General features: G+C 49.9%; 2 protein-coding genes across 3 annotated transcripts in view; one reads left to right on the forward strand and one right to left on the reverse strand.

The window, feature by feature from the left end:
- Positions 1-230: 230 nt before the first annotated feature.
- On the forward strand, positions 231-12,861 carry MFAP2 (microfibril associated protein 2). Its single transcript, XM_053401109.1, has 9 exons — positions 231-336; positions 6,388-6,453; positions 7,389-7,463; positions 7,993-8,025; positions 8,196-8,285; positions 9,086-9,124; positions 10,345-10,432; positions 11,902-11,975; positions 12,234-12,861. Exons 2-9 carry the CDS (start codon positions 6,414-6,416, stop codon positions 12,335-12,337), a joined length of 543 nt encoding a protein of 180 aa, XP_053257084.1. The 5' UTR covers positions 231-336; positions 6,388-6,413; the 3' UTR covers positions 12,338-12,861.
- Positions 12,841-13,734, reverse strand: part of CROCC (ciliary rootlet coiled-coil, rootletin) — a 69,901-nt gene continuing 69,007 nt past the window's right edge. For both annotated transcript variants that reach the window (XM_053401096.1, XM_053401095.1), the window contains one exon: positions 12,841-13,650. In XM_053401096.1, the coding sequence (XP_053257071.1) occupies positions 13,564-13,650 (87 nt within the window). In that variant the 3' untranslated portion in view covers positions 12,841-13,563. The remainder of the gene's footprint in view (positions 13,651-13,734) is intronic.

Consider the following 13,734-nt stretch of genomic DNA (forward strand, 5'->3'; position numbering starts at 1 on the left):
GTAAGACCTTTGCTGGTATCAAAGTCAACCTGTCTGATTTGAGGTTCCCTGGGTCCTCTTTTCCCCCCTTCTGAAGATTGGGGTATTTGAATGCCTCCAGTCTGCAGATATCTCACCTGCTGTTCTTCCCTGCTCCTTCTCTCTGGTTTTAATTAAGTGGGATGGGGTTGAAATGTGTGGAAACCCTCTGCCTTTAAAGAAAGGTAGCATTAGGACCCAGGAGAGAAGCTGCATTGCAAGACAGATTTCTTTCCCCCTCTCTTGAAAGTGGGCAAAAGAGATCCAGTCTCTGGGAGGATAGCAGGGGGAGCGAGAGGAAAAGAGACCTTCAGGCCAGTAAGTCATTCCTGTGTGTCTCTGTGCATGCACAGAGGTTTTGTGCCATTTTTGGATGTTCCCCTTTAGAGCTCACCAGTAGGCAAGAGTCGTGGGCAAAATGTAGAGGGACCGTTTCGCCTTCAGTCAGGATCACGACCCCCAAAACTAAAGCAAATGGCAGTGAAGGAGTAAGGGGGTGGGGTGGGAATCCTTCGTGTTTTTCGGAAAGGCAGGTTTATTTTTCTTGTTTCAACTGCAGCTTTTAATCCAGAGCGAAGGCGGCTTTGAGGGGCCCTTGGTTAACTTTTGTCTAAATACCAAATTGCATGTTGGCGTTGTTTTAAGGGAATTTCCAATGGAAGGGGAAACTTTTGAAGGATGAAGAAAAGGTAGTGAGATTAAGGACAATATGTGTGCTCTATTCATTGTAAATGCAACAGCTCAGTGAGTGAGTTGGCCCCTGGCAGATGTTGAGTGCCCCCTCCTTTCCATTTCCTGATGTCTGGAATTTTGGCTGGGGGCAGAGAGGAGGGGGGCTGTATTTCTTGGAAAGTCACTATGGAAGCCCTTGTAAGTAAGTTTTTTTGGGGGGTACAAGACATTGTGGGTCGATTTTGGAGGTCCAAAATCCTTGCGATATCTGTGTTGGTGGTGGAGGAGGGGGGTTCCCTTTTGTTCTCTGCTCCCTCTCCTGGCCTTTGGAGGAGGGGGCTTTTCCTAGAAGGTGGGGTTTCAGGAGGTTCCTGAGGCATTCTTTCCTTTGCAGGAGCTGACTGATTGTTCCCAGATGTGCCTTGCAAAAAACATCTGGTTTCCCTAAAAGTGTTACCCTCCCACATCTTGGGCATTGAGGAGGGCCTCTCCCCCCATTTCAGCATCTTCTGCCAAAAGCATCAGTGTAGTGGGGGCCTTCCAGGAGGGAGGGAGGGAGGGAGAGTGGGAGCAGGGTCGCCTTTCCTGGCTAGAGGGGGACGGTGGGGGAGGTTCTTTGATGTGGAGGAGGGAGGGCTCAAGTACCACATCTTGCTCCAATGCCCCTGGTGAACTTGCATCACATCTCTGCCCATGTGGAAAGGGCTTTCTCCCCCCCCCACACACCATGTAATTAGAGCCAGCCCGACCTACAAGCCAAATTTAATACATCTATTTAAACCAATTGCTGAGAGGGAGGCCCTACAGTCACTGTGTGCTTAATTATCTTCTCGGGGTGTGGGGGATGTTTGGGTTGGGGGGACACCGTTGTGCTCCTCCTGGAACAGTTTGGCCACCTTTGGTCCCTACCCTGAGCTCCGCTTCCAGAAACTGACAGCGGCCACATGCCAGGAACAACATCAACTGCCCAGCTAAACCAGGTGAGGGTAGCTGATGGATCTCAAACCTTCGGGCAAGTTAGGTTCTTCCCCTGCCTGTGACGACAGACGAGACCAAGAGTGGGTCCAATGGTCAAGAAAGTGGCTTCAGCCTGTCCTGTAGAAAGAAGCAAGGGGCAGATTGGGCTCATCAACCTGAGAAGGTAGCTCACCAAGAAGGAAACGCTGATCCTAAACTTTTGCGGGTTCATTTACCTCTTGTTACGTTCCTGCAGTTGTTTACAGTTTGCCTAATTTCTATGACAGGGATGCGGGTGGCGCTGTGGGTTAAACCATAGAGCCTAGGACTTGCCAATCAGAAGGTCGGCGGTTCAAATCCCCGCGACGGGGTGAGCTCCCGTTGCCCGGTCCTTGCTCTTGCCAACCTAGCAGTTTGAAAGGCATGTGACAATGTGTCCAGGCACTTTATGAAAAGAAATTTGGAAAATATGGATATGGGAGATAATTTTCTAAATGGAATTAAGGCTATATACTCGGAACAACATACCAAATTGATAATTAATAACACCTTGACAGAAAAAAATTGAGATAACAAAAGGGACAAGGCAGGGGTGTCCACTATCGCCGTTGTTATTTATAACAATATTGGAGGTCCTGCTTAAGAAAATAGAAACAACAAAAGAGATAAAAAGGTATTAGGATTGGTTCTAAAGAGTATAAGTATAAGGCTTTTGCGGACGATGTGGTATTGACACTGGAACAACCAATGTCCAGTGCAGTGGAAGCACTGAATAAGATAGAAGAATACGGGTATTTGGCTGGTTTCAAACTTAATAAAACCTAGCAGTTTGAAAGCACGTCAAAGTGCAAGTAGATAAATAGGTACCACTCCAGCAGGAAGGTAAATGGAAACTACTCTGGTTCACCAGAAGCAGCTTAGTCATGCTGGCCACATGACTTGGAAGCTGTACGCCGGCTCCCTCGGCCAATAAAGCGAGATGAGCGCCGCAACCCCAGAGTCGGCCACGACTGGACCTAATGGTCAGGGGTCCCTTTAACTTTACCTTTAATTCCTATGACAAGGGGAGCAATCATGTTTTAAGCTGGCTGCACTGGGGATGCCCAGCCGAAGGACAAAGCAGCTCTCTCCCTCTCTCCTGAACTGTGCAAACAGGCATGGCGAGAGAGGGGGCGGGGGATTTTGCCGCTGTTGGAGATGGATTCAGAATCCCAGCGTGGAAGAGGTCCTGCTGGCAGCCTGCAGCATCCCCCCCCCCCGACTCTTAAATGACTTTTGCAGAGGCGGGAGAAAGCATTCCAGGAAACTTTCCTCAACTACAAGGCGGGTTCCAGGCCAGACCTCTTTGTTCAGAGCACCTGGGCATCTATTTCAGTATCTGGCAAGGAGCTTTGCGCCTCTTTCCTTTCCTCTTCCCCTTCCCGCTCCTGCAGTGTTGGGCAACGATGCATGGAGAAATCGAAGCAATTAAAAATAAAAAGGGCACCGCATTGCTGGAAAGTGGTCAGGTTGGGTTTCTTTCATCAGAACATTTCCTGACAGCACCTCCCCTCTTAATTGGTGTTTTTGGTCTTTTGTGACCTCCAGGCTTGAAGCCTTGCACCGCCTTCTACAGACATAAAAAGGGTTACAGGGAGTCCATATTTAGGCTCCCTGCTCATTGTACTCACAGCCTACAAAATTATGGAGGGAACAACACTGACAAAACAAAGATGGTGAGCAGCCACGTTAATGGAGATCCTGTTCTTTCGGTCTCGTGACTGACAGGTATTCAGATGCTGAGGGTCTTGGAGACAGAACTACTGTATTTTTAGCTCCACAAGATGCACTTTTTTCTGCCTAAAAAGTAAGGGGAAATGTCTGTGCGTCTTATGGAGCGAATGCGTGGTCCCTGGAGCCGAATTGCCCAGGGACAAAAAGCAGATCATGCTTTTTTTTTTTTTTTTTTTTTGAAAGAGGGAAGTGGGTGTTGAAACAAAGCCGCTGATCGTTTGCCGATCGGGGAGAGAGATAAGGGATGCTAGAGATAAAGGAGGCTGTTGTGTGCAAAAACATGGTTACAAAGCACGGTTCCACATGGATTGTCAGGATTTTTGCATTGGGTTACCCCAAATTCACTATCAGATCACATAGCATGTCCATGGCTACAGCCTGCACCAAAAAAATCACGCACCCACTGTTGCGTGGGGCCGCAATGGCGCAAAAACGTGGTTGCAAAGCATGGATCCTCAGGATTTTTGCATTGGGTCACCCCAAATTCACCATCAGATCACATGTCTGTGGCCACAGCATGAACCACAAAAATCATACATCCACTGTTTCGTTCAGAATTTTTTTTTCCTTGTTTTCCTCCTCTAAAAACTAGGTGTGTCTTATGGTCAGGTGTGTCTTATGGAGCAAAAAATATGGTATCTATTTCAACCGCCTATGGGGTACAATTCCTTAGGCCTCTCTTGCAGGGGCTGCATGCAAAACCATACCCTCCAAGTGTCCTGGTTTTCCAGGGACAGTCCCAGAATTACTTAAGCCCTCCCGGGTTCTGATTTCATCCCGGGATGTCCCCATTTCCCCTGCCGGTGCTGAGCTCTGGTGCTTGTCCCTAACAACAGTTTGTGGCTGTGGGAGAGCATTCCATTGCCAGCCTCCTTCCTGGGGCAGCTCATAGTGGCTGCTGGAGAGTTGATAAGGAGAAGAGGCTGCAGGAAGAAAAAGGGAGCGAAGCGAAGCAGAGTGCAAGGAGTCCTGATTTTTTGATTTTTTTAAAATGTTGTTTTGTGTTTCTGCGTCTAACCTTGTCCCTTTCTAAACATTTATTTATTATGCGTGTGTCTTTCGTTTTGTAAATCTACCGAGGAATAAAATGAAATTGGAACATGCCCATCTTCTGATAGGAAACGCTCTGCAGGGGAGGGAAAACATTGTGGTGGGGAGTTTCGAGGAAGGTCAGTTTTGGGGAGTGAGAAATGTCCCTACAGTGGTACCTCGGGTTAGGAACTTAATTCGTTCCGGAGGTCCGTTCTTAACCTGAAACTGTTCTTAACCTGAAGCACCACTTTAGCTACTGGGGCCTCCCACTGCCGCCACACCGCCGCTGCGCGATTTCTGTTCTCATCCTGAGGCAAAGTTCTTAATCCGAGGTAATATTTCTGGGTTAGTGGAGTCTGTAAACTGAAGCGTATGTAACCTGAAGCGTATGTAACCCGAGGCACCACTGTATTTTCATCTGAGGGGTGTTGGAGGGTATGCAAGACCTGAGTCATCTTTCAGCCCAAATGTAGTTTATCTGAATGAATTTGCCATGGCCCTCAGGGTGACAGCAGAGAGCAATCATTCTTTGACGAAGACGTTGTGGAGGGTTCTCAGCAGTTAAAAGGGGCAGCCATCCTGCGGGTTCTGTGCAGCTCTTGACTTCGTTCCGAAAGCTCTGTGCAAGCAGTCAGTTTAGACTTCTGGAATGAGCCATTTAACCATCAGAGGAGGAGGAGAAGGGGTGACCCCTCCCACCTTTGGCTTCTTCCACAGTTAACATGTGTCTTCCCCCTGACTCCCCACAACGCACACTAAGGAATGCAGCCCTCAGGCGGAAAACCGCTTGCCTGCCCCGGCTTTTGGCGAGAGCTCTTGGTTTTGTGTTGCTTGTTAAATGTACAATGTTCAGTCAACAGAACATTTGGCAGGTGCCCCCTTTCCAGTTTTCCTCTCCCCGCCGGGGTACCGCAAACCACATCTGGCTATGCGCTGCTGATGGAAATTGCAGCGTCCCCAGTGGAAACCAACAATAACAACTGGCTTCAGCTGAGCCCACACATTTGACTTTCTTTGTGCCTAAATCCCTCCCAGAGGTTTCCCGGGTCTCCAGTGCCATTTGGGGACAGATTTATTGGTTCTGCAGAAGGGCACAAGATCAACAGGGCCTTTGCAAAGTCTGCAGAACTTTTTGAGAGCTTGTTTTGAGGGGGGGGCCTTCTGCTTTAGAATCCCAGCAGAAGCTGAGGGCAGGAGGTGGAGGAGGTGTATGCAGACACTGCTAGGCCTGCAGAGGCCATGCCTGGCAGGATTTAGGGAGTCTCTTGGGAGTGGAAAGGAATCTCCATCTCTCTTTCAGACAGAAGACAACCCAGATCTCCTCTAAGGTGTGTTTTTCTGCACAGTTGCCATGTGGTTACTTGGCATGCCAATAAAATAAATGCAAAAGGGCGGCCGTATGAAACATAAAAAAAGGTAAAGGGACCCCTGACCATTAGGTTCAGTCGTGACCGACTCTGGGGTTGCGGCGCTCATCTTGCTTTATTGGCCGAGGGAGCCGGCGTACAGCTTCCGGGTCATGTGGCCAGCATGACTGAGCCGCTTCTGGCGAACCAGAGCAGCGCATGGAAACGCCGTTTACCTTCCCGCCGGAGCGGTACCTATTTATCTACTTGCACTTTGATGTGCTTTCGAACTGCTAGGTTGGCAGGAGCAGGGACCGAGCAACGGGAGCTCACCCCGTCACGGGGATTCGAACCACCGACCTTCTGATCAGCAAGCCCTAGGCTCTGTGGTTTAACCCACAGCGCCACCCACGTCCCGTATGAAACATATTGCAGTACAAAATGGCATTAAAACATAAATATGGGCACACTTTCCATAAGGATAGATGTGAACAGCCAACACAAATGTCAAATGAATGGCTGTACTTTAGCCCAAGCTGTGCTGCTCAGCCCTTTCCCCATCCTGACCCTACAAGTGCTTCTTCCCCAGCCCAGCAGGACTGCCCCAGACTGAGAATGAGGAGGACACTGAATCTCTTCCTCCTGTGCCTGCCAGGTGAGTGGAACAGCGCATTTCAAAACAATGGAGCAAAGTAATGGAAGCAATCTGATCCAGGGCTCTGCCTCTAGAACCTCTCTTAACTTGCTGCCCTGGAAAATACAAGGTGTGACCAGAAAGTTTGGTGAATGGTCACAGAAATTGGACAGCGAGAAATATTTGAACATACATGCCTTACAGGCCTTCAAAGTAGGCCCCGTCTGATACAATGCACCGTTTACAACGTTCGTAGAACTGTTGGAAACTTCTGGAGAAGCCCTCTTGCTTTCAGTTCCTTCGTCATGGCAGCTTGGACGTTTGAAATGTTGGGAGATCTGTGCCCTTTCAGTGCAGATTTCAGTTTTGGAAAAAGAAAGAAATCTGGTGGGGCCAGATCGAGAGACCATGGAGGGTGGGACAACTCAGTAACCTCAGTAACGATTTCACGCGGAATATGCAATTATTCCGCCATCATTTGGACGGACAAATGCCGATCCCGCCTCAATAATTCACAAACTCTGTTGACATTTGCCACCGTTCAGCTCGTCAACGGTCCGCCAAACAGAGGGTCCTCTTCGATGGTTTGATTTCTGTGACAATTCACTGAACTTTCCGGTCACACCTTGTATTAAAAAATGATCATCAAGAGCTGTGGGGGGGCAGGTGTCGTTTGTGTGTGTGTCCGTCCATCTGTCCAGCGAGAGAAGCATTTCGGGGAATGAATGTGGCTCAGGGGTGGAGAATCTTCGCATGCAGAAGGTGGGCTGCACTGGTGTGGCTTTTCCATTTGGCCCTTTGGGGAGCCAAGCTTGGCTCTCGCTGTAGAGTGCTCGGGGCAGGCAGACGTTTCCTTCTGGATTCTCGCAGTATGCAACTGCAGCCCCTAGACTGCACCCATGGTCTGGTGCTGATGGGGAGGTCCAGCTGAGCCCCTGCCTCTTTCTATCCAGCAGCACTCCTGGCTCAAGGACAGTACGACATCGAGGACCCGGCCTACCATGACACACCTTATGTGCCTTACGAAATAGGTGAGTGCATTGCAGCCTGGCGGAAACTCCCCACTTCCTGTCTCATGCCATTCAAATCAAGGACACTAGAATGTGACACTAGGCTGTGCATACCTTAGAACTCTCTCCCTCTGGGGAGCAGCCAAAGGTTGCAAACCCCAGGATCTCCCAGCCACGATGTGGGGAAATGCTATCGCCTCTGCCCCCTGCTCCTCAACCTCCTGCCAGCCTCAGTGGAATTAAACTGTGCATCTTTGGTGTTATGTACTGAAGTTCTCACCCTGGGCCAGCAGGGGGATACTGTAAATAGTTTTCACTCAGGTCCGCATATGCAAATAAGGGATTGAAAGTGACGTTCAGTGATTGGATAGTTACAGAAAGTTGTTACTGTTGCTTTGTAGTTGAGCTCTATATAAGCAGGTTGGCTGAACCCTTCAGTTCAGTTCAGTTCTGTTCTGGCCTGTGAATAAACAAGAGCTGTTGGAAGAATCGCTGTGTCGTCTGATATGTTCACCCACAACCTAACATTTTCCTTCCTTCTTTTTTTTAGACAGCCAAGATTATTACGATTATGCTGGTAATGGTGAGTCAACTTTTCCCTCTGCTCAGGGGGAGTTTGGGGGAAGGGAAGAACTTATTTCCACCCCGATCTTCCCCAGAAGTGTGTCCTGAGCCTTAGACTTTAGGGTGGAAATGGGAGGGCCAGGCTGGCTGAAGCTGAACCTCCCCCCTCTCCCTCCCCACTTTCCACAGCAGACATTGCTCCACAGACCCCGGAGGAGCAATATCAGTACCAGTCCCAACAGCAGAACCAGCAGGAAGTCATCCCTGCGCCAACCCAAGGTAAGCCCACCTTTGTTTGGTAGGGAGGTGTCGTGCAAGGGGCATTGCACCACAACCGCCAGAAGGAGAAGCGAGGGGAACAATGCGGGGAATCAGGGCCAGATTAAGACCTTCAGAGGCCCTAAGCACTTAAAAGATCTTGGTGCCCCCATATATATCCTATTCAAAACATAAACAATTAAAATCAAATTTTTAGTTTTCAAAACGAAATGGAACCTGCACTAAGATGGAAAATGTTTATTTTTGCATACTCCCACTTTGTTTATATATATATTTATCCTACTATTAGCAAAGTCTTTGATCAGATCCTCAAAACCAATCTTACGTAACACATCTGCTTCTACAATTAGTAGAGAACAGTTAAATATACGTCAGCTGACAAAACGAACGCTCAGCTGAGCAATGGGTGACCACTGATGTTAAAAATCCGGCCATGGAAAATTTCTGTGGCCTCCCCCTCACTTTCCCTTGATGCCCTAAGCATGGGCTTATTTTGCCTAACGGTTAATCAAGCCCAGTGAGGGGTGGACGACACTTGTCCCCTGTTGCTGGGAGCTGTGCAAAAAATGTCAGACTCCTCCTCTTCTGGAAGGTCCAAACTGACCTGCTTCAGTTATAGAGATTTTAACTATTGAGATATCCCTGGCTGGCTGTTCTGTGGCTTTCATATTCTGATGTAAATAAGGGCAAGGCCAGAGGCCTATCCCTGTTTGCACCCGTGCTTGCAATGAAGACTATCAAGAGCCCTGAAGTTGGATCTGTAACCCCAATTCTCTTTCCCCCTACCTAACCTGTTCTAGATGTTCCCGAGACAGAGCCGACTGAACCAGGCCCCCTCGGTAAGTAAGCATGCTGTAAAATTTGGAGTTGCTTGTGTCAGGAGCTCGTCCTACACTCGAGTAGGACCCTGGCAGAGACACATGCCCAACTGGCAAGTTCTCTCCCTCCTGGTCGATCGTTCAGGAGCTTCAAGAGCTTTCTTCAGCCCGAACATCACAGCGACCGATGCCAACAGACACCGGCACACTTAGGGATTCGCAGAGTCTGCGCAGTTCACGTGAGAGACCTCAGCAACTCAGCATTTTGGCTAATCTACTTTATTTACATATAAACACACACGGAGCACTGCAACATGGCTCCCTCTCTCTCTAGCATCAGACAGCAAAGAGAATGAACAAAGGACAATAGTCCCACTTCACAGAACACAGTAACACAAACATTCTGTCTCCATCACTTCCCACTCTGTGGAGTCAAAACATATACCGTCATGTGATAGACAACAATCCCATGACTGCAATCATGGAGCAGGAATTCTAACAGCTTGGTGGAATTTAAATCAGCTTCCCAGCTGAAACATTCATGTTCCTATTCTTATTTGCAACCACGATACTGTGCTTTCTTAACGAGAAGGGGGTTATGATCAAACCCTCCCGATTTTCCATGGACAGTCCTGGAATTACAAAAGCCACCCCAGCTTCCAGTTTGATCCCAGAATGTCCCTATTTTCCCTGCCTGTGCTGCAGCTGCTGCCGAGAGCAGGGAGGGAGATGAGCCTTGTTCTAAACAGTGGTGGCAGCTGGCCGAGTTTTGTGTTTTTGTTCTTATAAACCAGCCTGGAAATTCCTTTGAATGAAAGTCAGTATAGGAATGATTCTTGATAGAAACGCTTGTGACCATTGCTCAAGTCGCTTGCCTCTTAAGCGTTGGTGAATGAAGGCAGCCTATTGCATCGCTGAGCTCAGCATTGACCCCAGTGCCATGACTTGATGCTTCGGCCTGTAGACTCTGGCACAGCCTTTCTCAAGCTGTGGGTCCCCAGACGTTGTTGAAGTACAACTCCCATTACCCCTAGCTAGCAACACCAGAACTCAGGGATGATGGGAGCTGTAGTCCAACAACATCTGGGGACCCACAGGTTGAGAACCGCTGCCTGAGGGCTGGTGTCATCCAAAACAACCTCTGCCCCTGAGGCTGTACAGAAGAAATCGCCCCACCCCAAAGCTCAGGGGGTCACTGCACTTGTAGTAACTCTCCCCATCCCCTTCTTCTCCATTCCCAGACTGCCAGGAGGAGCAGTATCCCTGCACCAGACTCTACTCGGTCCACAAGCCTTGCAAACAGTGCCTGAATGAAATCTGCTTTTACAGGTGAGCAGCCACTGGAGGGAGGTCACTATCTGGCTTAGGGAGAGTCCTTCACCCAAGGACCCACAGAGGATGGGGACAAATCTAAAGAGGGTGTTGACTTGTGCCTCCGCCAGACATGGAAAGCGCCTCTGTTACTCTTTCAAGGCTTGCAGGAATAGATGGAGGCCCCTCCAAACATCTGGATGGGCCACAGTTGGTTGCCTTCTCTGCAGAGATTTGAGCAGAGCTGGGTGATATCTGGTTTCCAACATCGCTATATATCGCCAGCTAGGGACATGGGTGGTGCTGTGGTCTAAACCACTGAGCCCCTTGGGCTTGCCAATCAGAAGGTTGGCGGTTCGAATCCCCGTGACCGAGTGAGCTCTCATTGCTCTGTACCACCTCCTGCCAACCTAGCAGTTTGAAAGCACGCCAGTGCAAGTAGATAAATAGGTACCACTGCGGTGGGAAGGTAAACGGCATTTCTGTGTGCTCTGACTTCCGTCACAGTGTCCCGTTGTGCCAGAAGTGGTTTAGTCCCGCTGGCCACTGACCCAGAAAACTGCCTGTGGACAAACGCCGGCTTCCTTGGCCTAAAAGCGAGATGAGCGCCACAACCCCAGTTGCCTTTGACTGGACTTAACCGTCCAGGGGTCCTTTACCTTTATCACCAGCTAAGCATCGCAATATACCAATATATATCATGATGTCTGAAATAAGGATGGAGCTACGCAGTCACTGGCTGGTTTCACAGTTTTCCCCACATTGTGATTCTTTCATAGCACACATACACACACCAGGTCAAAAATGATAAAACCTATATTAAATTAGAGGGTGATTTCTAGGGCATCGGGAGTGCTCTGTTCTGTGCTACGAGATACTGATCCCCACTCCATATGCCTGCCAAGGCAGAGCATTGAGAAGCCTTGTAAAAAGGTAAAGGTACCCCTGCCCGTACGGGCCAGTCTTGACAGACTCTGGGGTTGTGGGCCCATCTCACTTAAGAGGCCAGGGGCCAGCGCTGTCCGGAGACACTTCCGGGTCACGTGGCCAGCATGACATCGCTGCTCTGGCGAGCCAGAGCCGCACACGGAAACGCCGTTTACCTTCCCGCTAGTAAGCGGTCCCTATTTATCTACTTGCACCCGGGGGTGCTTTCGAACTGCTAGGTTGGCAGGCGCTGGGACCGAGCAACGGGAGCGCACCCCGCCGCGGGGATTCGAACCGCCGACCTTTCGATCTGCAAGCCCTAGGCGCTGAGGCATTAACCCACAGCGCCACCCAATCAACTTCACCACTTAACAGCCAGCGTTTCCTCTTTTAATGGGCTTTGTGCACAAGTCAAGGTCACAGGAGGATCTTGAACCCTGGAGGGTGCTCACTAATATTTTGGGCAGGAAAGGTTCTAGTGCAGAAACGGCCACGGAGAGGGGAGGCCCAACAGCAGGCCTGCGGCGTTCTCTTCACCCCCTCGCACAATCTCTCCCTAGCCTCCGCCGCGTTTACGTGATCAATAAGGAGATCTGCATCCGCACTATCTGTGCCCATGAAGAGCTGCTCAGAGGTAAGCTGGCCTGAATGCGCCCCCCCATGCGTTGCCTCAGAAAGCCCAGCAGATGAAGCAGTCCTGGGACTGTAGCCATGGGGGCAGACATGGGCTGCGAGGGGCATAAGTGGGCAGCACTTTCCAGAGAGGGCATCTAGCCCCGATAAGATGGATCTCCGCCTGCTTATGAGGCCCCCGAGGGAAACCTCTAGGCCCAAGGCTGCCTCCTCGAGGGGCTTGAGGAGACCTCTGTTTGCTCCCCGCTTCCCCTTGCAGCTGACCTTTGCCGGGACAAGTTCTCCAAGTGTGGCGTCATGGCAACCAGCGGCCTCTGCCAGAGCGTGGCCACCTCCTGCATTAGAAGCTGTGGCGGCTGCTGAGCTGGAGCTGGGCGAGAGGGGAGGCCTTTCTGCACCACGGACGCCGCCGCAGGAGCCCACCCCCAGAGGAGGAGGGAGAGTGACTCAGCCGCAAGACTGCCTCTCCTGGCTGGCGTTTTGCTCCTTCTGCTTGGCCTCGCAGGAAGTCATTGGTGCTATTTGAGGCGGGGGGGGGGGCAAGGGCAGAGTCCCACCCTTGTGCACATTCATAGTCTAGTGTGTTTAATTTTCATTACTTTTTTTTAATTAAAAAACGGTGCTAGAGGGAAAGCAGCTCAACCCGTGATTCACGGGCTCTGCAGGGGCTGGTGGGATATTAAAAACCACTAGGAGGGCCAAGGGGCTATTAAGACCCCCATTTCCATTTCCCCACCACCACGAAGCGCAACCAAAGGTCAGGGTGCAGCTGTTTTTACTTCCCCCATAGCTGTATGCCTACTTTTTGTATAATTCCCCCTCCCTACTTTACTACAAAACATTTAAATAAATAAAACTCCAAAGTATTGCAATTTCTTTCCTCCAAGCACCAACCAGGTGTGAGAAGAGGAGGTTTTTATTCTTGTCCACATTTATCCATAATAACAAACACCACCAGAAATATAAAAATATAAGTTTCTACGTTCGTTGATTAACGGTTACACAAAGAACCAAAGAAAGAGAAATATATACATACACAATTAGTGTGAGCATTTTGGTAAAAAACAACCACCACTACACCACCTTGGTCACATTTAAGAAAGGGAGGAAACATCAGCCTAGACGGATTGACATCCCTCTCCCTGCAGGGCTTTGCCTGCACCCTCACGAGCCCCACAGCTGCCCATGGGGCAGGGGGAAGAATAGTGCTGTTTGAAAATAAACTCTGCGACAAAATGCATCTCTTTGCAATGGTGAGCTGAAGGGAGGAATTCCAGATGCAGTCCGAATAGGCGTCGATTAAAATAAAAAGAGAGGCTTGCGGCCAACATTAGTCCTATTCAGAGTAGACCCACTGGAATGAATGAACTTCAGCCTATTAATCTGAATCGGTCAGATCTGAGCAAATGGCCGAGGAAAAAAGAAACCCTGCCATTTGTCTTTTACACAAATCAATGGAGAGGTTTGCAGGTCCCAGGAGCAGGCTGGCCAAATGGTGGTTAGCTTGTTTAGTAGTAAGAAGGTGGGACACAGGCCTCTACCCCACCCCCCCTAAGTGGGCTGTTCGCGGGGCAGGGGGCATGTCCAGCCTAGGGTGCCGAGAGGATGGATGCTGGGGTGAACTTGGCTTGGCCCTTGCGTACCTCCTGGTGCAGCTGCTCTTTCAAGGTGGAGATCTGTGGGAGAGGCAGGAAGCAGGGGTCATTTGGGTCCTCCTGTGGTCATAGCCCCCCCCTGCCCCCCGGACTGCCACGGAGGCG

The sequence above is a fragment of the Podarcis raffonei genome, chromosome 8 (genome assembly GCF_027172205.1).
Source record: "Podarcis raffonei isolate rPodRaf1 chromosome 8, rPodRaf1.pri, whole genome shotgun sequence".
NCBI classification, from domain to species: Eukaryota; Metazoa; Chordata; class Lepidosauria; order Squamata; family Lacertidae; genus Podarcis; species Podarcis raffonei.